The sequence below is a fragment of the Clupea harengus genome, chromosome 16 (assembly GCF_900700415.2).
Source record: "Clupea harengus chromosome 16, Ch_v2.0.2, whole genome shotgun sequence".
Classification (NCBI taxonomy): Eukaryota; Metazoa; Chordata; class Actinopteri; order Clupeiformes; family Clupeidae; genus Clupea; species Clupea harengus.
In genome coordinates, this window is record NC_045167.1 from 12,823,282 (window position 1) to 12,844,528 (window position 21,247).

A 21,247-nucleotide genomic window follows, 5' to 3' on the forward strand; every position below is an offset into this window, starting at 1 on the left:
TTCCTCTTGTTCTGCCGCCACACTTTCATAGGCCTCTGCCGCCGCCGCCAACCAGGGCTGCCGCCGCCCAAAATGAGAGTCCTCATCCAGAGAGGTCAACGGGGTCACGTTTCATCTTTCCTTTCATGTCTTTCCCTCTTTCTCTGCTCCCAAACACACCCCCCCCATCCCCATCCCTACACTGCCATCCTACACACTTTGCCTTCACTCCTTCACTCCTTACTCCCTCTTCCATCCTTCCTCCCTCTGTCCCGTCTCCTCTGTAATCATGCACACCTCCGACCGATCTCCACCGCTCGCTGATTTATCCCCGTCATCAGCAGGACAATTCTTTTTTTTTTTTTTTTTACAAAGAAAAGAAGAAGAAAAGAACTTAGCGGGTGAGGGAAGGAGGGAGGGTAGGAGGGAGCGCGTCCCTGAAGAGAGAAAGAGAGAGAGCAAGAGAAAGAGGGAGAGGTTGAGTGAGAAGAATAGAGCGAGGAGGAGATCTGACCAGCTTTCTTTTTTTTTCTTCTTATTGTATTCACCTTGTCTTTTATTTCTGGCCACCTCGAGTGCTTTAGTACTGCTGTTGTTTAGAGTCCTGCTGTAATTACCTGCTCTGGCCGGGGCGCAGCTGCCGCTCTCATGCGTGACCCTCGAGGAGGGGCCGCAACGGGCCGACGCACACACACACACACACACACACACACACATTTCTGCAGTGAGGGCCGCAACTATTCAGTGTTAACTCAGATCCAGGATGATGCGTTTCAGCAACGTCGAGGGAGTGTAGCATTGCGCTAGTGCTGGCACTACTACACAGCTCTTGGCATACAACGCAGAGAGGGACAGAGCATAGGGAGAAGGGAGAATAGAGAGAATAGAGAGAGAGAGAGAGAGAGAGAGAGAGAGAGAGAGAGAGAGAGAGAGAGAAAGTGTGAGACCAAGAGACGGAAATGATAAAAGAGAAGATGAGACTGGGAAAGAGATTGTGAAAAGTAAAAAAACACGTAAAAAATGCGACGCCAACGGAACGGCCGTGCCACCGCAGATGTGGGCAGGGGGCATCAGTATGTCAAGCAAGGCCACGGCCCATAAACCAGATGGCACCATGAATCTCCCGTCTCATCTCGGCACCAGCTGCGTCACCCCGTTGCCATCGCCCCTCCATCCCAGCCAAAGCCATGGCTACCGTCGTCCTGACACCGCCTCGACACTCTCCCGCCATCCTTTAAGAGCCTCTCGTAACCGAGCGCTGTGGTAAATCACGCGCCGGTGCTTGGTATGAAACACCAAGACCAGCACTGCAGCGTGTTCAATGATTAATATTACATGTGTTGCGCTAATTCATTCATGAGCGTTAATGTGTTTTCCTCTGTGGCTTTCGCTGCTAGCTGCAGATAAGCTTTCGGTCATATATCCATGGCGGGCCTACGTGGTGTCGGTGTCCCTCCTTATTATTTCCTTCCCTCTGTCTCTTTTTCTTACAGTCTCTCACTCTCTCTCTCTCTTGCTGTCTGTCGCTCCCTCTCTTTTTTGCCTCTTGTGGGAAAAGGGGAGGGGATGTTCCACAGACTCCCTGTGTTGCTGGCACATTCACTGACACTGAGCTGAATCCCCCTGAAAAATAAGGGGTGGTGGTGGTGGTGGTGGCGATAGGGGGGTTCTCTTAAGCAAACAGGCAGCTGCAAACACTGGTGCACCCCCCTCCCCTCCTCCTTAAATCACATGTGTTATGGAACACAGCTTGAAGTCAGAAATTATTTCAATTTCCCACTCTGGCTCACGCCGAGAAGATTGGCCGTCTGACTCGGCGCGGGAAACCGACTGCGTTACCCCTGTGCCCCCCCCTTCACTCCCCCTCCTCATCCTCCATCACCACCGATAATCCCCAAAGCATAATCACAGGCCCCTTGCACATCTTTATTCGTGTGTGACTCGGTGTATTAAAGTGTGTGTGTGTGTGTGTGTGTGTGTGTGTGTGTGTGTGTGTGTATGTATGTGAGTAGTTGTTTCTGTTCAGGTCTGTCAGGGCATGTGTGTGTTGCATGTTTATCAGATCATGACTGCTTCCGTGCACCGGCGAGGATTTGTGCGTTGCTGTGTTTTCAACAGAAGAGCTTGTGTGCCACTTCCGTGTGTACGTGCTGCTCAAAGAGGCCTCTAGGACTGCTGCAGACTAAAAAATAGAGGGACGCGGAGGGATCGATCATCCTTATTAATGCACCACGCCTCAAGAACGAGGGCCGTGGGAGAGGTTATTTTGGTGAGACGAGAAGTGGAGAGCAGAGAAGAGGACAGGAGAGGAGGAGAGGAGAGCAACGAAGGAAGGAGAGATTAAGGGAGGGAGGGTGGGAATGAGTAAGTGAGAAAGGAGAGGCAGGAGAGAGAGAGAGAAGGAGGAGGAGGAGGAAGATGGAGAGAGCGCGGGAATGCGACAGATGGTTGTGGAAGCCTCTCGTTAGTTAGCGCGCCCGCTCGCGCGTTTTAGCTCAGGTTGAGATGAGACAGATGGGGAACTGCAGAGAAAAACGCCAGCGTCCGCGCGCCCATTCCTCCCATGCCAAGAAAAGAAGGGGGTGGGGGACTGGAGATCCTGCCAACGACATCCTGCACTTATGCATTTTAAGCATTGATTTAGCAATCACAATCACAGGGAGAACAAAAAAGAGAGGGAGAGAGAGAGAGAGAGAGAGAGAGAGAGAGAGGATGGGAAGATGAAGAGAACGAGTAAGAATTATTTCGGACAACAGATAAAGCCTTCCCTGCATGGCTGATTGCCTGTGTGTCATGCTTTGTTGGGTAGGCAGTGCAGCCCTGACAGGAACCTTGTGGTGGAGCGCAAGGTCCAAGAAGCAGTGCACCCTGGGATATTGGAGACGCAGTTCACTAGTTTTGGGGTTGGAGGACAGTCGGGAGGACATTCTGAGTGATTTGAGAGTGAGCCTTCGAGTTGGGGTGAGAGTGGGGGAGGTTAATGTCGTTTCAAAAATGGCATGATTCAACAGGGATGTACGACGGGCACTTTGGTCACTTCTTGCTAAATTACAAAGGGACCTGAACGCACTTCCAGAGTGGCTAATTATCAAAAGCAGGTTAGCGAGTCCTGAGCAAGTAGCAATCACAGGAGAGCCATCGGGGCCGGGGCCTTGGCTGTGCTTAGCAGCAGCCGTCTCCTCAAGTGCCCCTAGAGCAGGGTGACTTTGGTGGGGAGCGTTTGTCCTCTGCCAGCATCCCGCCCTCCCCACGCTCTCCGACACTGCTTTCTTTCTTTCTCACTATCTGATGGAGTTCGAGCCAAGACTGGAGAATCTTGCCTTTTGTTTGCCTCAGTGTAACGCCGCTAACTCTGGCTGTGATTAATCTTACCTGTTTACCTGTTTGGAACAGGCCGAATTAATCACTCCCTGATGATCAGAGCTGTCATTAAAATCAGCTGCCGTGAAGTGAGGTGCTTTCGAGCTGTCAGTTTTGTTTGATGGCCCGCGTGGCTTCCTATGGGTGCCGTTATGGGACATAATTAATGTTTCATTAATGTATCATGAGAATGGCACAGAGGACAAGGGTGGCACACATCTATATCATTGAAGGCATGTGTTTGTCTCTGGCAAACAGAGATTGCCTGGTTAATGTGTTTATATGGGACAGGTATGGACCACATGGGAATTTACGAAGCCATATGGGCCTTGATATGGATGTGTGGAAAGACTGTGATGCCGTTCAGGCGTTCAAAACCAGAACCCTTTTATGTGGATAAGTAATAAAAACAGTCGGGGAGAGAAGAAAAAGAGAGAGATGCGATCAAGATGATTGCACTGGGAATTGAGCTTTTTACAGAATTCCCCCCTATTCGGTGGCTTTTTACTGCTTTTATAATTGGATTCGCTGCTAATTAATCCTAATTATATTTTAATCATCTGCGTGGCAGAGCATTTCATGTTTCAGAGGAGGATGTGTGCGTTTCAATGTCACTAAATGCAATTATTCATGCCAAGGTTCGCAAGTGACCCGAAGGACGCCACTACAGAGCTGAGCTCAGAAATCCTTTTTGTTCAAAAGTGTACTGCTTTCAAACGGAAGCATGTCTCCGTAAGTGTGTGAATGAATGTGAATGTGTGTGTATGGGTACGAACACACCAGACACGTTCTAAAAACGTAGAGGCTTCAAAATTGCCTTGGCAAAAAGTGCGGCGGGCAAAACACCCGCAGGCGCACCAGGCTGTTTTGCCCGGCGCCTATGAAGCGGAGCTGCGTGCGCAACCTGCCTGGGCCCAGTGTGACATTGATGAGTGGTTCGCCTCCGCCCTTGCGCTGAAAAGTTGAGAATATTTCGACTTTTAAGCGCACCTAGGCGCTAGATGCGCTACCCTAAGTGTGTGTGTGTGTGTGTGCTGTCTGTGTGTGTGTGTGTGTGTGTGTGTGTGTGTACTGCATTTAGTGTCTTTACATTTCAAATGATGGTTATGATGCTACTTTAGTTGGCTGTGTATTAGCTGTGTGTATATTATATATTTTTATATATATTTATATTTAGTATTTAGGGTATATTATGCATTTAGTGCATGTGGTAAGAAAACATATTAAACTGAATGCTCACCTGCGAAGCAACAGCTTGGGGTGGTTTTTGCTCTCCAGGTTCTTGTCGATGAGGTCGGAGAGCAGGTGCTTGAGCACGTCGGTGGCGTACTCCAGCTTGCTCTGCAGCACGGTCATGATGAGCGAGGCCACATTGCCGCGGTCGCGCATGGAGAAGCCGCGCTGCGACTCCAGCGTGCGGATGAAGCTCAGCAGGAAGACCTTGTTGTTGATCAGCTGCCCGAACACCTTCAGGCCCTCCTCCACCTGCTCCTGCCGGTAGCCGGGAACCTGCACGCCCAGAGCCAAACACACACATGAGGAGGGCTAGAAACCACAGCACCATCTGCTGGGGTGGGGCATATGTTGCATTTTTTGTACAGTTCAACTATTACAGTACTGATTTATGTTTCTCATATGTAGTGTGTGAAAGTGCAGTTGTTGGCTCATGCCTACATGTTAACATGTCATCACTGATTCTAGATCAGGTCTCTGGACCGCTGGTCCCTCAGATGGATACCAGTAACTTCCTTCTCTAATCTCTACTCTAACATACCTTCATGGGAAACTCACTTGTTATAATGGGTAGTAAAGATCTGGATCACCAGTGGGAAGAGAGGACTACACAGAGAAAGCATGAAAGCATGTGTGAGTGTGGCTTTACCTATGGTCTCCTCTTGTTAAAATGGCCTAACAAGCATCGCAACCAACAACCAAGCTGGCTTCTTTGAACAGCAACTGGGGCGGATCTTTAAAGCTGCTTTAAAAAGCTCTTCATCGTCTCTTCTAATACCGCATACAATTTGCCACATCAATAATCATTAAGCAGCAGTCAGTGCCCATAGCCCGGATAGCTGCTGCCTTCATTAGATCTGATACTGCTTTAAACTTTCCAGAGAGGCATGTTTATTCCAATTAATGCATAATTAATATTGCTTATTATGGTGGGATCTCATCAGGCGCGGGAGACACGTGGCGCAGCTCGGCATCGTGCGACATGCCGTGCCGAAACGAGGCACGGAGAAAGACGAGATATTCAATTAAGACTGTCCATCACCGCCATTAGCCAGGATAAATAACTCCTGCTTCGCTTTTGCTTCCTCTTCATATCACTTTCTTTTTTTTTTTTTTTCTCTCTCTCTCTCTCTACTCTTTCTATCTTGCACTGTTGTGTCACATGTCATTACTTTTATTAACAAGAGAGTGAGTGTGAGTTTGGAGAGCAGCTCATTATGTTAAAAGACAGAAGAGAGAGGGAGAGAGAGAAAGAGAGAGAGAGGAAGAGAGAGAAAGAGAGAGAGAGGGAGAGACTGGCGACGAAGTGGAAACCTAATGAGAAAAGCTGCCTTTTGTTTACCGAGTGTGAACGCAAACAGCACTGTGACAGCTTTCATTTCGATCCCCTCCCTGCTGTGCATGTATTTATACATATCTTTGATAAAGACTTTGCTTGTTGAATAGTGCGGCAGTTGTGCTGAAAGTTCTCCTTTGTGAATAGTGCGCTAATGGTCCTTCTTTCTCTATAAGGTCTTTTCAAGGTTGGGGTTAAATGGATTGTGTTCAGTGTTTGCCTTTGGTTGTCCCCTTAACACAAAAACATCTAAACTAATGAGCCATGTTTGACCGCGCGTGTGTGGGGTCAAACCTCGAGGTCGCGTAGGACTGGGTGCTCCTCTATGCCAGGGAAGAGGACTCTCATGGTGTAGGTCCGGTAATCCAGGAAAGGGATCCCAACACCATCGAGGTCACTGGTCAGCTCGTGGATGTCAGTCTGCAGCTCGGCAAAGGCTGGGAGGAGAAAAACAATACAACACACGCATGCACTTAGCAAAATAAGTCATGACAAAACTGTGATATATTTTAAAGTATATAATGATGGCTTATATTCAAATTCAGAAGGAATGAAAGGAAAACCTTATTATAAAGGAAAGAGCAAAAACCTTTTCATTTGAAAACAGGAGAAGTACAATTATGCAATTAGTTGAAAAGTGCTAGCAAGGTAATAGCATGGTTTTTGTCACAAGGCAATCCATCTCTACATAATGAAAAACGCCACCATCTACATACATTCCCTTCAAACCGATTCATAACCAAGTCCTACCACTTACCTTCTTTACACTCTAGGGCCACGCGGGACTCCAGGTTGTCCATTTGCATCTGCAGCCGCTTGAGGGTGAGGTCACTCTCGCGGGACTTGCGCTTGTACGCGATCAACACCACCACGATGAAGAGGATGAGGAGGCCCCCGGCACCGGCGATGCTGATGATGGCCGTGCTGCTCAGCGGACTATCTGACGTGATGTGGACGACGCCAGGTGAGAACTCAATGCCACCCACTCGAGCCTTACATGGGAAAAGAACAAGCCATAAGGCTAGGGCGTGTGTTGGGTCTAGTGTCACATAAAAGGGTTCCAGACAAGCATAATCAAAGTTCCACTGTTGGGCCTAGTGTCACATAAAAGGGTTCCAGACAAGCATAATAAAAGTTCCACTGTTGGGCCTAGTGTCACATAAAAGGGTTCCAGACAAGCATAATAAAAGTTCCACTGTTGGGCCTAGTGTCACATAAAAGGGTTCCAGACAAGCATAATAAAAGTTCCACTGTTGGGCCTAGTGTCACATAAAAGGGTTCCAGACAAGCATAATAAAAGTTCCACTGTTGGGCCTAGTGTCACATAAAAGGGTTCCAGACAAGCATAATAAAAGTTCCACTGACTCATCTTGTTTGATGTCATCTGCACATGCGCGGTACAATATTAACAAGATTTGACTCTAATAAATATTTCGAAACACACATATACTCTGAGCCAATTTGGGCCTTAGAAAAAGGGATATGAAATAAAAGACAATAAAATAGAAAGAGAAGGGAGGAGAAATATAGCGGATGCCGGGGGAACTAAATGAACATGCGGCGCTCGGAGGGTGATTAAATCAAACAGTAGTGACGTAGAGAAAGAGACATATTGGCCCTATTCTGTTTGGGTCTATTTGACGGTAATGGATCTGGGGATTTTCTCGGCTGCCTGTCCGTCACCGGGCCAGGTGGCGGAGCAGGAAGCGAGCCGTCTGCCCAGTGTTCTAACACAGAGCCCGCAAATGGAGCCTTTATTAGGTTTGGCCGACGCTAATACGCTTCGTTGAAGACTTATTTGTTGTTGCTCTGTCTGGCGTTAAGGAAGGACAATAACCACAAACCTTTTCTTTCTTTTTTTTTAGTCCAGAGGGAAAAGACACAGTATCCCTGTGCTGTGGATGGAATGGCACGCTGGTTCCACAATGGCTCTCTTTCTGCCTTTGTCACACACACACGTACGCACACACACACACTTACCAGGACTTTGTGGCGTCCCGTCAGGTTGGGGGACTCGCAGAGCAGCTGTGTGTCAGACACTGTGAGCGTGCACGGAGTCTCCCCTATCAGCACTGTGTAGTTCAGCTTGCCATTGCCAGGGGTGGGTGGCAGGAAGTTCCTTCCCTGTAGACAACAGTTAGACATCAGACATTAGTTCTTGTAAGATGTAAGAACTGTAAACATAGTTAATCACTGCAGCAAAACACCTGCAAAAGAAGGTAAATAAATATCTACAGTCTCCTCTCAGTTAACTTGAACACAAAACATATACTTCCCCTGTGGCAGGCTTGGATAAAGCTGTGTGTTTGAACAGAAAATATCAATCTTCTGAGCTGCACTGTAAAGACATTTACATTCCCTAGGTAGGTTCGCTCCACTGCTGAGTGGCTTCACTTGAATGCATACAACCCATTTATCCTGACTAAGGGACCAACAATAGCTCCTCCTGAGGGGAACGCTACCTTCAGTATGATGGGGGAGCCGGGCTTTAGCTCCTGCACGCCGGACGGGCTGAGCGACTCGAACACAGGGTTGGGGTAGTAGAGGAAGCTGGTGTTGTTGAGCGCTAGCACGGCCTCCACGTTGTCCAGGATGAAGCCGAACTCGTCGGGCCGCTCCACCACCTCTTGCTGCCGGCTCAGGCTGACGGGCAGCTCCGGGGCCTGGCACAGCATGGTGGTGGGGCTCAGCACCTGGCACGTCTGCGGAGGGCACACACGGACATCTTTACGCACAGCTCAGGGTATAAGGTGGCAAAAACTACTGTTTCACTCAACAGACGAGATGCTGTACACGCTATGTATAAGCTGGAATGTAAATAATGTTAGACACCTTCACACATACTAGGTCAGGTTACAAGATGGCAAAACAGCAGTTAACGGTACACATTATCAGGTCAGGCTACAAGTGGGACAAAACTACTTTATAGATGAGACACTTTCCAAAAGAGAAGCATTAGCTATGTTAGCATGTTAATATTATTAAAGACTGTAACAATAAAGAATGTAGACATGTAGAGAGAGAAAACTAAAAACCTACACAGAACAGATGAAAATTAAATACCAGGGTAAATTGTTGTCTTTCCAATAGCAAAAAAATGCATTATCAGATTGTCTGGCATTTGATTGGCATAATCATTAATCATGCTATGTTGGGACACAATATCTCTGGGGGGGGGGGGGGGGGGGGTATTCTGCTCTGCCGTCACTACAAAAGCCATTGTGATGTAGGTTTTACATTTCAATCAGGTGCCAGATTTAACGTAATCTGACAAAAATGGCGGCACTCGGAGGCACTGCATCTAAGCGCCGCGCTCAAAGGCCGCATAAATCAGCCGGCGATTCCTCCCTTGGCATAATGTGCCTTTGATCTGCACCGCGATCGTGCCGATGACTCAGTGTGTAATAACTGGCCCAGTTCACCTTCATTTGCCTCCAAAAAGACTCCATCCCTCACTCCCTCTATCTCTATCTCTGTCTCTCCTCTCCTCTCATCTCATCTCTGCTGTGTGTGTGTGTGTGGGGAAGGGGGGGCAGAGGGGGTGTATATGTGTGTGTGTGTGTGAGTGTGTGTGGGTGTGTGGTATTGGGAGGACTGTTTGAAAGAGATGTAAAACTGGTCACCAAAACCCTCCACGCTCAATTCAGTCAAAAATGCTTTTTTCCAAATCAACCTGATTAGAAACGATTGGATTACGGCGGGAGGATATGAGAAACTGGAGCGCCTTGAATGATTTTATTCTGAAGGGGGTGGGGGGAGGGTGGAGAGGGTGAGGGAAGGGGTCCTTTTGAAGTGAATTTCTCTGTGCTTCCAGAAACAGTATCCCTTGCCCTAATCATATCACAGGGACAGATGCTGAATGTGCAGGAGCCTGCGATACGACAGCCAGATAACATTACTGTCTTTTGTCTCTCGGGCCTCTCAATCACGCCACGGAAAAGAGTCCGGTCCAGTGGCATTATCGGCCCATTCTATGGGGACGTAATGCGATCTCTCCTCGCCCGTGTCAAAAGTTTCTCCTTTATCTAAAAAAAAAAAATTGGTTCACAGAGACAAAAAGAGGGAGAGAAGGAGGTGTGTGTGTGTGTGGGGAAGGGGAAGCAAACTGGCCATAGTTGTCACAGTTGGCAAAACCTCTCCCTCCCTCCCTCTCTCTCTCTTTCTCTCATTTTCTATTATCCTTTCTTTCCACCAGGCTCATTCCTTGCTCAGTCCCGCATTGCTTTGGCTCTGCTCATTGTTGAGGGCCCTCTCTAGTCTGGATAATTTACTCAGGTTATCTGTGAGGGCCACAGCTGAAGCCCTTGGGAGAATGAGGGGCTTCACAGAGGGCTGATTGACCGTGTCTGTGTCTGTGTCTGTGTCTGTGTCTGTGTCTGTGTCTGTGTCTGTGTCTGTGTCTGTGTCTGTGTCTGTGTCTGTGTCTGTGTCTGTGTGTTCACTCACATTCACTGTCTCCAGGGTCTTGTACTTGGCCCTGATGAGGGGACTCTGAATGATGTCCAGGTTGGTTCCTGTCACAGTCACTGGTGTGTTCCCACTGTGATCAAGCACAATCGTGGAGAAAGTTAGGACTGCAACTCCTCGTTCAAAAATAGTAGTTTTATGGTTGCTAATATGCTACATGATTATGTGCCTAAAACACCCTTTAATTGGAACTCCAAAGCCGTTAACAGAAGGTGGCAAAAAGCTGTTTTGTACACAACCTTACAGCTAAATATGATCATAAAATGCATCTTGTCTGAGCCTGCGAAAGCTTTTCCAGATGGCGCCCCCCTCATCAGGGCTCTTCTCAGCCCTTCGCTCACCCACACCATACCTGAAGATGGACCACTCGGGCTCCAGCCTGGTGATGGTGGGGTCCTCCACGTACTCGAAGCGCAGGTCCCTCTGGAGGTGGGCCTTGTCCACGCTCACGGACACCGTCACGTTCCCGACACCGTGGGGGGAGACGTGCGACTTGCAGGTGATCCACACCCCCGCCCTCCTGTGGGAGAAGAACCAGAGCTGGATTATTTCACGATGTTCCTTCTCTATATATGGTCCCAGTAACAAGGAATTAACAATTAATCCAATTTGACCCTCTCACAGTGTTAATTTCAATGTGTTCACACAGCTCAAGAGAAAACAATGCTAGCAGCATCAAGGTCATCAGCTCAACTCCCAGGGAGTTTAAATTGATACAAAATATACCCTGTATATATCTGTACTGTTCATTCCCTTGGATATAAGTGACTGCTAAAGACATAAATGTAAAACGGTCCTATAGAGGCACATAAGCAGTATGTGCACACGTTCGTCTTTCCAAGTCTATACCGTTTGCAGACATTTAGGTGAGATGACTGTGTTTAACAGCCAGGGTCTTTAGTGGCATTCCAACAGGAGTGGAGGCTTCACTTGACAGCCTTTCAACAGCACAAGGCTGAATTCATCTTTCATTTTTATCGGTAGCTGTCATGATTGTGACCCCTGCCGGAACACACGGTGATTGCTATTGACATTATCGATTACGGATCAGAAACTGTTTTAAGTCTAAATGTCCATATTGATTTTTTTTGCTCTGCCTGGTCAGTATGTGATGACACTATCAATGACCTGTCAGGTTTTTCAGGTTCTATCAGATGTGATGTCATCTTAAAAAAAACATGCCTCCGGCGGAAACCATGACGGTACCTTTGGTAGGTGCAACTCTGGTCCTTGAACGTGATGGACACGTTACTACCGGCATCCAGGTTGCTCCCGGTGATGTTTACGACGGTTCCTCCAGAAACAGGCCCTCGGTTGGGCGTCAGGTGAAGCAATCGGGGAACCTGTGGGATTGCAGGTTAAATCCACAAGTCAGACATATTGGTAAAATCACAAATCACGCCAGCAGCATTTTCCAACCGTGTCCACCTTCCTTTCGTCAACCAATTCCCCATCATGTAATTTTTTTTTAATTTTTTTTTTATTCCTTGGCTACTCATGGCAGATCACATAATCCAATTACAATCCTCCATGCGGTGGAAATAAAAGCCATTAATGTATGTATAAAATTGATAACGGGGCATAAAATGAGAGCATGATTGGAAAATGATTACAGCATGTGAGTTCAGCAAGTGTGGCACAAACCTGCCAAGGGCCTGAGATTAAATGGCCCATATATATGCATACATGCCGAGGGCTCATATATAAACATGATTGTGGACGGGTGTTAAAAGATGCCTTTTTATGACCACGGAGACTGAGGTATATTATGGGATGTCGCTGACAAACGAGGCTGAGCTGTGTGGAGGTCACGGGGGCGGGGACGGGGGGCGGTAGAGGTGGGGGTACAGACAGAGAGGTACTGCAGAGTTTATGAGCGCGGTGGCGGTAAATCCCCACGGCGATGACCCCTCTTAGAGGGAAGGACTGAGCGGAGGCGGGCGACCAGGAGCAGCAGCCGTGCTGCAGCCATCGCTGGAAGAGACTGCTACCCAGAGAGGAACTCACCACAAAGTAGTAGTACTTGGAGGTCTTGGTCATGAACTCTGGTCTGCATTCGCCCACGCAGACCTGCACACCTCCTGCAAACTGGCTCCTCTCTGCTTTGCCCATCTCACAGACAATCCTGTAAGACACATGTCATACCTTACTTACATCCACTCACAGCCAAATGGGAACCATATCTTCATTGTAGATGTGCTGAATCAAAGTATTGAAAACACATTTAATAGAAGCTATTATAGATAGAACCTAGATAATAATGATGATGATAATATTAGATTAACATGTCAGGTGTAATGTACGCTATCTATTGAGCTGTTTTTTCTCATTTGCTGTCATTTCCCATACTGTTGTGTTCCTACAAGAGACAAGAGTGTATGAATGTCAGTGCGACTCCTTTCACATGGGGTGGAAAACAAAACCCTCCTTGAATCTGTAATGAGGTACTGAGACACAAAAAGGGCCCCTCAGCCCATACCTGCCACAGGCTCCAAACCCACATACAGAGACCCCAAAGTGAGCGAACAGAACTCTGATCATTATTTTCATATTAGCATTCTGCTCTTCCTGTCTGCCGGCTCCACCGCTGCGATTACACATGTATAACAGAGGGCACGGGGGAGCCTGACAGGTTAAGACAAATTCTAATCCACCCCCTTTATTTCTCGACAGGTGTCAAATACACATTATCTGGCAATATTTTAAGAGGCTTATCACAAAAGACTAAGAGCTGTGGAAAATGAAAAGAAAAAAAAAAAACATGTGCCAGCAGTATTTGTGTGAGAATGGAGAAGCGAGGCCAGGAGGCCGTTCGAGGTCGCATGAATAATGATGGGAGTTTTCACTTCCTGAACGGGCAGAATGGCTCCCCCTGAAATCTCCGCTAAACACACATCCTAACAGTACCTTTCTGAGGATTAAAAAAAAAAAAAAAACTCTCTTAAAAGGATTTTGGTTTGACAGTTACGAGACCCATTGATCCCATGCTACCGACTAATCTGAGAGGAGAGTTTCATCTGGAGTGAAAACAGGCCTAAGCTCTTGAGTAAGCGTAGAAAACACCTCTGATCCTACTATTCTGCTCAAATTTCAATAAAATTCAATGTATTTCACACCGTAAAATAACATTACGTTTACAAGAGTTTCAAAATAACACAGAGACACTATAAAACATTTTGTTTTACTCAGAGTAGCTCTGTGCTAACAGTGTCAAGGCACAGCTTCATTAATTTTAGCCTTTAGCTTTTTAGCTATTGTGAATATTTATTGTGAATATTTACTTCATACAGTCCGTTTTTGGTTGTGCTCTCTCTAGAGACATGTTGTGCAATGGGTATTGGTGACAGTCCTTCCCCAACTTACTGCTCTGCAGGGATGTACCCCTCCCGCACAGGGCGACACTCCACATCCGCCACCTTCACGTTCCCCTCGATCTCGTCAAACGTCAGCCCTAGGTTCTCGCCACGGATCGTGACCAGGGTTCCCCCCTCGCGAGGTCCTCTCAGGGGTGTGATCTGCACCAAAGAAAGAGTGGAAGAAATGTGAGGAAGGGCATTGTGGGAATATGCTGCTCAAAAGGACTCTCTTGCTGAGATTTTTTTGGGGAGTTGTCTTTCTTCGAGGAGACCTTTTCCAGGAAAACTTCTAAACTCTTCTCTTTTACTGGGTGTGAAAAGCCTGATCGTCAGACATCACCGCATGACACCAATCCTCCAGATTAGCGGGGTGAGAATGGGATGGGGGAACGGTCGGGGTGTGCACCATGGAAACGGGATGACTCGGTGTTAACACCCTCCCTGTGGTGCTGGCGCACAGAGAGAGAGGCTCAGGAACCACAGAGCTAACAGAGACTGCTGGGCTAATTGGGTTTCTATTTCTCTTTTTCTTTCTCCCCCTTTCTCTCTCTCGCTGTTTCCCTCTTTCACAGCCTCACAGCAACTCCTCCTGGAGATAGTCACCTGTCACACTAGCCCAGTTGTGGCTAGCCACCCAAAAAAATAATGAGTTATTCTTCGACGTAACAACCGCCGCATGTCTCTCCCAAACCAAGCTAACATAACTAACATGACAAGAATCAGCATTTCTAGGATTTTAAAAGCTAATACAAAAGGACTTATCACTCGCTATTGCACAGAAGCGGCTCTATCTGTGACATTTAAATAATCAAATCCGTCTGATATCTACATCAACTGCCGAGGCAGCCTCTGCTCAGCCGAATCCCAATTAGCGAGATTGCACATACTGCTCAGCGCCCAAATCTCTACATTCATCCAACAGTGACAGAATTCTTTAAAAATCAGAAGGCTCTACTTGATAGCTTAATTCATAATTTGATATGACTTTGCCCCATTAAAAATTCCATCCAGTCATATACAGATGGGAGAGAATGCTATTATCAGCCAGTGTGTTATAGCTTAGTTACACTGCTTGTTAACCACACTGATTATGGCCAATGGAGCAGCGCTGCCATGATCCATAACAAGCCCCCCAAATGGTGAGTGATAAGGAAGGTGCAGCCAGCCAATCAGATTAGGCTATTCCCCCTGCTCTCTCTCTCTCTCTGTCTCTCGCTTTGGCTAGTGAGTTCGTCACAGTGGAGCTGCCAACGTAATAATACTGGAGTAAATCTGAGCTGAGAGGGGGGGGGGGGAGGTGGTGGCTGGTGTGGAAGAGGGTGGCTGAAAGGGGAGGAAAACAAACCGTTCTTTTTTCGGACACACACAAAAAAAAACCCAGATAGATGCATGCGCAAGCTCACGCAGACGCACAAGTGCAGACACTTTTTCTTTATTCTCCAAGGAACGATTTGGGAGTGAATGATTTAAGGTCAGCTGACAGGGTCAGGGGTAGACACCGAAGTCATCCCTCAAATGAACAACACATGGCCCTCAGTGAGTGACAAATGACTTCCACACACACACACACACACACACACACACACACACACACACACACACAAAAAGGTGGGCAGCAAAACCATGTTAGAACAATCTGTTGATGATCCTCCACATTACGAGAGCCAATAATCTGTCAGCAGCACCCTAACAGGTCTCCTTCCAACTAACCCATCAGTCTGCAGCTCCGTGACTTGTGTGGCCTGGCCTGTCCCAGGGGGTGATTACAGTGAATCTATCGGCAGTCTGGTCATCTGGCCAAAAAAGATTTCGGGAGGACCCTCATTCATCTTTGCCAATATTAACACCTTTTAAATCATGGGAGGAGGGGGCTAGCGGTGGTTAGTGGTGGTGGGGGTGTTTGTCTTTGTGCGGGGGGCGTCAACGACCACTCGATTCTTGCTGTGTCATTGTTTGCTGCCAAACTGTTATTCCCCTGTGAGGTCAGGGGTCTCATTAGTGCCTCGCTGAAAGGTCAGGCTTCACTGATACATCAATCCCTACTGCTGAGAACTGGGGAGCCTGGAGAGAGCTCCGTTAGCGACATCTGCTGCTCCCCTGGATAATCCATACCAATTTGTGTCTCTTTTGGGCAGTCTAATACCCCAGGTAGGGGCAATTAAAATGAGTAAGTAGAAGAGTGATGCTCTCTTGGATGGGTGTGCAGTTATTATGGCCTGTTGATTTTGAGGACTATGTGGTATAATAGTTGTGAGACCTCAGTCTACAATTCATTGCTTTTCTGTCCTAGGAGAGAATAAGTAAAGGAAAGACATAGACACTAATGAGAGAGAGAAAAAGAGAGGCAGAGAAAGAGGGACAAAAAGAAAGAGAGGGAGACAGAGAGAGGGAGAGAGAAAGAGCGGGAGAGAAAGTAAGAAAGAGCGAAAGAGGATGAGTCTCTTTGCATTAGGGTATGAGCAGTTGATTAGATTTGTGACTTTGACAAGCTAATTGATGCTTGTTGGAGGAAAACACTTAATCACTATCCACTTCTCCTTCAAGAAAAGATTCTTCATCCAAGATGTCACCGTAATGAAGTGCATTGGAATGTGTTACGACCCGAGGGTCGATCTTGCGCTGGGAAAAAAAACGAGAGAGAGAGAGAGAGAGAGAGAGAGAGAGAGAGAGGAAGTGACGACGTTTACGAGGACATGTGAGAGCTTCAATATGTTTCTGTATCAGCCATCACAGACGTGAACAGACTACAGGAGTAAGTCTTTCGTCTGTGTCTGTGTCAGTCTGTGCTGGGACTGCATAGGATCCTATCATGCTGCTCTGCAGTTCACAGCACTATTTCTAAACAACCTTAACACTCTATGGTGCCCTGTTTCAAGAGGCAGTAAATATAGTGTGCTTATGAGTGAAGAATAGAATTGTATTTGCTGAATAATATATAGATACTACTGGCGAAGTTTGGTCTAACTAAAAAAAGTGCAACTCTGAGTTTGGTAGTGTTTGTTGTGGTCTGAGGTTCTGAACTCTTGGACTTCCCCTGGAGGTTCTGTGGATCTGTTCTGTAATTGTGCTGGAGTCTTGGCCGGCCTTTTGGCCCGATGGGCAAGTGCGGTGAATGAGAAATGCTGGAGCTGAAGGTCTGAGCATCAGAGCCCCGCTGGGTTTCGAGGACGGGCTCCACTGCAAGGGGCCTGGCTCCCGGGGGCCTGCCCGCATCCATCACCCCTCTCTGGGGAGGAAGGAGAGCGGGGCTTATCCCTCTGAGACTCTCCATCCATCATCTCTCCCGGGACTCCAGGGTGAGAGAGAGAGTGTGTGTGTGTGAGAGAGAAGCACTTTCTCATCATCCACCCATCCTCTCTCACTCTCTCTCTCTCTCTCTCGCTCTCTCCCCCCTCCTCTCTGTCTCTCTCTCTCTCTCCATATCTCTCTCAACATCTCACCATCTGCCACCTCCTCCAAGGGCCAGAGAGAATTGACTCTCCAGTATCCATCATTCCTCCAAAGGTATGAGGGGGGAGGAGAGGAGAGGAGAGGAGAGGAGAGAAGGGGAGAGGAGAGGAGAAGAGAGGGGAGAACCAGACACAGCGCTCCTCTTGTCGCCATCAACCAACCTGTCACTCCTCCAACACATACCCCTCTTTCCCTCCTCATCCCTCTGCTTCCTCTAAGCTACCACAGGCTGCTCTGCATCACAAATTCTCTCTCTCTCTCTCTCTCTCTCTGTCTGTCTCTCTGTCTATCTCTCTCTTACATTCACACTCACACTCTCTCTCTCACACACACACACACACACTCACACATTAAGTGATATGTAAGGTTAAACATATGTCCATGTCCTAGGTTTAACACATCAAACAGCATGGATCTTTTCACATCTGCTTCTGAGGGAGGTTTAAGCTGTGAGTGTCGTCTCACCATATAGAACCTGTCTCTCTCTCACTCTCTCCCGCTGTCATTCATTCACTTGCATCATCAACAAGGAATGAAACAAGGCAGTGGGGTACAGTACTGTAAGGCATGTTAAATCTGGCACTAACCACATGCAAAGCCCTGCATACTTGAGTAACACCGAAATCCATTCACTTTCAACCATTTTTGGAATCCTCTGTCATAGAGAGTTATATAACAAAGGGATGAAAATGTCATGGCAGATGCCATGTCCAGTCATAAAGTGTCAGATTATTACCAAAGATATGACAGTGATATGCTAGCATTCCTGGTTATAGTCATGATGATAGCACACGTGGTATTTAATGGCATAATAGCATATGGCATCTGTTACAACATGATGACAGCATTGTGTCTGCGTTATAATGGAGGATTCAAATGTTACCGAATGCATTGCTAACATCGACACCCTCGCAACATCCCCACCACCGACCAATAGATTGACCCAAAGACACACACACACACACACACACACACACACACACACACAAACACACACTCACCTTGGTGATCTTGGGGTGGGTGCACTTGCTGTTGAGGCCGTTGTGCTCGAGCCACGTGCTCTCGGGGTAGGGGCAGTGCTGCTTGAGGGTGCAGCGGCCCTCTCCACCCGACCCCGCTAGCTGCCGGCACCACACACAGCCGAAGAGCGGGTCAGCCTTCAGGCACAGGCCACAGCTCTCGCGCCGCGCGTCACACTTATACAGGTGAACTGCCAACACAGAAGGATAGGGACAGGGACAGATTAGAACAGTGATCAGACATAGAGATGGCTGTGACTGTGTGTGTGTGTGTGTGTGTGTGTGTGTGTGTGTGTGTGTGTGTGTGTGTGTGTGTGTGTGTGTGTGTGTGTGTGTGTGTGTGTTTGAGAGGGAAAGAGAGAGGGAGAGAGAAAGAGAGAGTAGACTGTGACTGTGGTTTTGAGATGATTTGTTTGAGGCAAACAGCAGCGGGAGGACAGCTTAGAAACATCTTGGACTCTCTCTCCCTGTTTTCAATGACTCCCTCACTCCCCTGTCTCTCACTTCTAACACTTTTAAAACACACGCTCTCTCTCTCTCACACACACACACACACACACACACAGACAAACACATGCACACACACACACCATTTCTCCTCTTTGTTCATCCACTGTGGTTTAACATTACATCTCCATGGCAACCAGGCAGGCATTTGCTTTTTAATTGCCATTAGATGCCTCTGTGATCCCTCCATCAAATGATGCCCCCTGAGCACTGTTTTCCCACAGCACTGAGGCAGAGTGTGGAGAGGATAGAGGAATCTTAGCCACAACTTCAATCATTCTGAAGTACACACACACAGACACACAGACACACACACACACACACACACACACACACACAGAGAGACACACATACACACACACACACACTCAGACAGAGACAGAGAGAGGGGGCAAGACATTCACATATATTTTCTTGTGTGTGTATGTCCGTACTGGCTTATAAGTCAGAGTCATTTTGCCTTTATACTGAACGGAAGCTCAGTTTACACAATGGGAAGTAGTCTGCTGTGTGTGTGTTTGATTTGATGTGCCCCTGTGTCTCTCAGTATCTGTGTGTGTGAGGATGTGTGTGTATGTGTCTGTTCATAATGGACTGTGTGCATGTCTGTATCTATACCTATGTACCATATATACCATGTAAATATCTATACTGTGTGACAGTGTGTGTGTGTGTGTTTGTGTGTCTGAGTGTGTGTGTGAGTGTGTGTGTGTGTGGTTGTGTATGTCTACAGTGCCTGCTGGGGCTGTGTGGCGGTGTGTGTGTGAGTTTTGCTGTGGCAGGGCCCCCCCATTAGGGCACCTCTCCCCACGCCTGCTCCTCGCACCGCAGTGGCAGGAAACAACTCCAGCCAGGAGCCACCGAGGGACTCGCAGCCTGAGAGCACCCAGGGTGCGACGCTAACAAGCAGAATAAAAGGAGGAGATAGAAGAGGGGAGAGGAGTGTGTGAGAGAAAGAGAGAGAGAGAGAGAACGTGGGGGGGATGAAGAGGGAGACCGGGGTGGATGTGAGATGTGAGGTGTGAAGCTAACGAGGTGAACTGAGGATGAGGGTTAGGAGAGAGGAGGGAGGAGAGAAGAGAGGAAGAGAGAAAGTGACGAGAAAAATACAGAGCAAGGAGGAGTGGGTCCAGGAAAGATGGGGGAGAGAAACAGAGAGGGAGAGGGAGATGAGATGGGGTGAGGTGAGAAAGGTGGCAAAGTTTAGCAGAAGGAAGCTGGCAGAGTTTCAGGGGAATGGATACTGCCTGCCTGTTGCCATGGAGACCGGTGCCAAGGGCAACAGTGCGGCGGGATCAAGGGCCTCACCTTTGTTTTCAGCGGGGTTATCAATGCTGAAGTCACCGTTCCAGATGACCGTCAGGTCCACCGGGAGGCTGCTCACATCCATCCCATCATACGAATACTGTAACCATGGGGATTGAGGATGAGAGAGAAAGAGAGAGAGAGAGAGAGAGAGAGAGAGAGAGAGAGAGAGAGAGAGAGGGGGAGGGAATGATGGGATTGAAAAAAAAAGCTCGTTTAGCAACCTCACACTGCTAGAGAGGAGCTCTTATTATTCTGTGCGAGTTCATCACCAGGATGTCAGTGAAATACAAAGTGAAAAGGGCAAGCAAACACATGGACGGGAATGTGGAGCTCTGCAAAGAGCAGGTTAGCATGCAGCCCAGGGCCCATCTAAATTAACCCTTGTGTAAAAGGTCCACAGTATAAATCCAGCAGATACACACACTCTCATTTATACAAACACACGTATGCACACACACACACGCGCGCACACGCACACACACGTACACATACACACACACACACACACACACACACACACACACACACTTACTGAGGTGTTCTGACACTGCACGCTGGAGCTGTTGAAGCGTAGGGCCGGGACCCTCTGCTCCACTCCCTGGATGGTGAGCACACACTCGTAGCCCCGCTGGCCCGACTGTGGCTGGGGCAGGTTCTTGGCCCTCAGGGTGATGGGCTTCACCACACCCACCGGTACCATGATCCGGTCCGCCGAGAGAAGTTGAGGACACTCCTGTCACAACACACATCACATCACAGAGATCAGGGACATCTCCACAGGGCATCATGGAGTCATAATGTACACAGGTGTGTATAATGATACCTTGGATCCCATACAGGTTCTATTTAGAACTTTCTAATGAATGATTCTTTAGGAAGAAATTTGAATGCGCTACATAGAACCTTAAATAGTTCTCCAGTTTGTCCCCGTGTTGAAAACCTTTTGAGGAAGAAATAATGTTTTGGGATATCAGGTTCACTTTAAATCAGTAAAGTTCAACCATTTATCTCTACAGTGGTGACAAGACAAATAACCCTGTTTTCTCCCTGTAACTGTATTTATTTACATATCTAGTATTTGAATTCACACGAACCAATCTGGCGTTTCAAAGCACGAGACACACTGCTTGAGTCATCACAACGCCTGGTCATACCTTTAGTGTTTATATTTATTTGAACTGTTTTCCCTTGGGCATGGAATGGAGCACGCCATATGGTTCATTGGTGTGGAG

The 21,247-nt window shown here is 47.7% G+C and overlaps 1 protein-coding gene across 3 annotated transcripts in view; it reads right to left on the bottom strand.

Moving 5' to 3' along the window:
• plxna4 (plexin A4) overlaps nt 1-21,247 on the bottom strand; it is a 240,052-nt gene that overhangs the window by 34,462 nt on the left and 184,343 nt on the right. For all 3 annotated transcript variants that reach the window (XM_031583020.2, XM_012824522.3, XM_031583021.2), the window contains exons 10-22: nt 20,548-20,748; nt 20,016-20,112; nt 18,183-18,391; nt 13,739-13,890; nt 12,383-12,500; nt 11,582-11,718; nt 10,728-10,895; nt 10,355-10,448; nt 8,371-8,610; nt 7,889-8,032; nt 6,666-6,900; nt 6,203-6,345; nt 4,580-4,848 (exon numbers count right to left, since the gene is read on the bottom strand). In XM_031583020.2, coding sequence (XP_031438880.1) covers nt 4,580-4,848; nt 6,203-6,345; nt 6,666-6,900; nt 7,889-8,032; nt 8,371-8,610; nt 10,355-10,448; nt 10,728-10,895; nt 11,582-11,718; nt 12,383-12,500; nt 13,739-13,890; nt 18,183-18,391; nt 20,016-20,112; nt 20,548-20,748 — 2,207 coding nt within the window. The remainder of the gene's footprint in view (nt 1-4,579; nt 4,849-6,202; nt 6,346-6,665; nt 6,901-7,888; nt 8,033-8,370; nt 8,611-10,354; nt 10,449-10,727; nt 10,896-11,581; nt 11,719-12,382; nt 12,501-13,738; nt 13,891-18,182; nt 18,392-20,015; nt 20,113-20,547; nt 20,749-21,247) is intronic.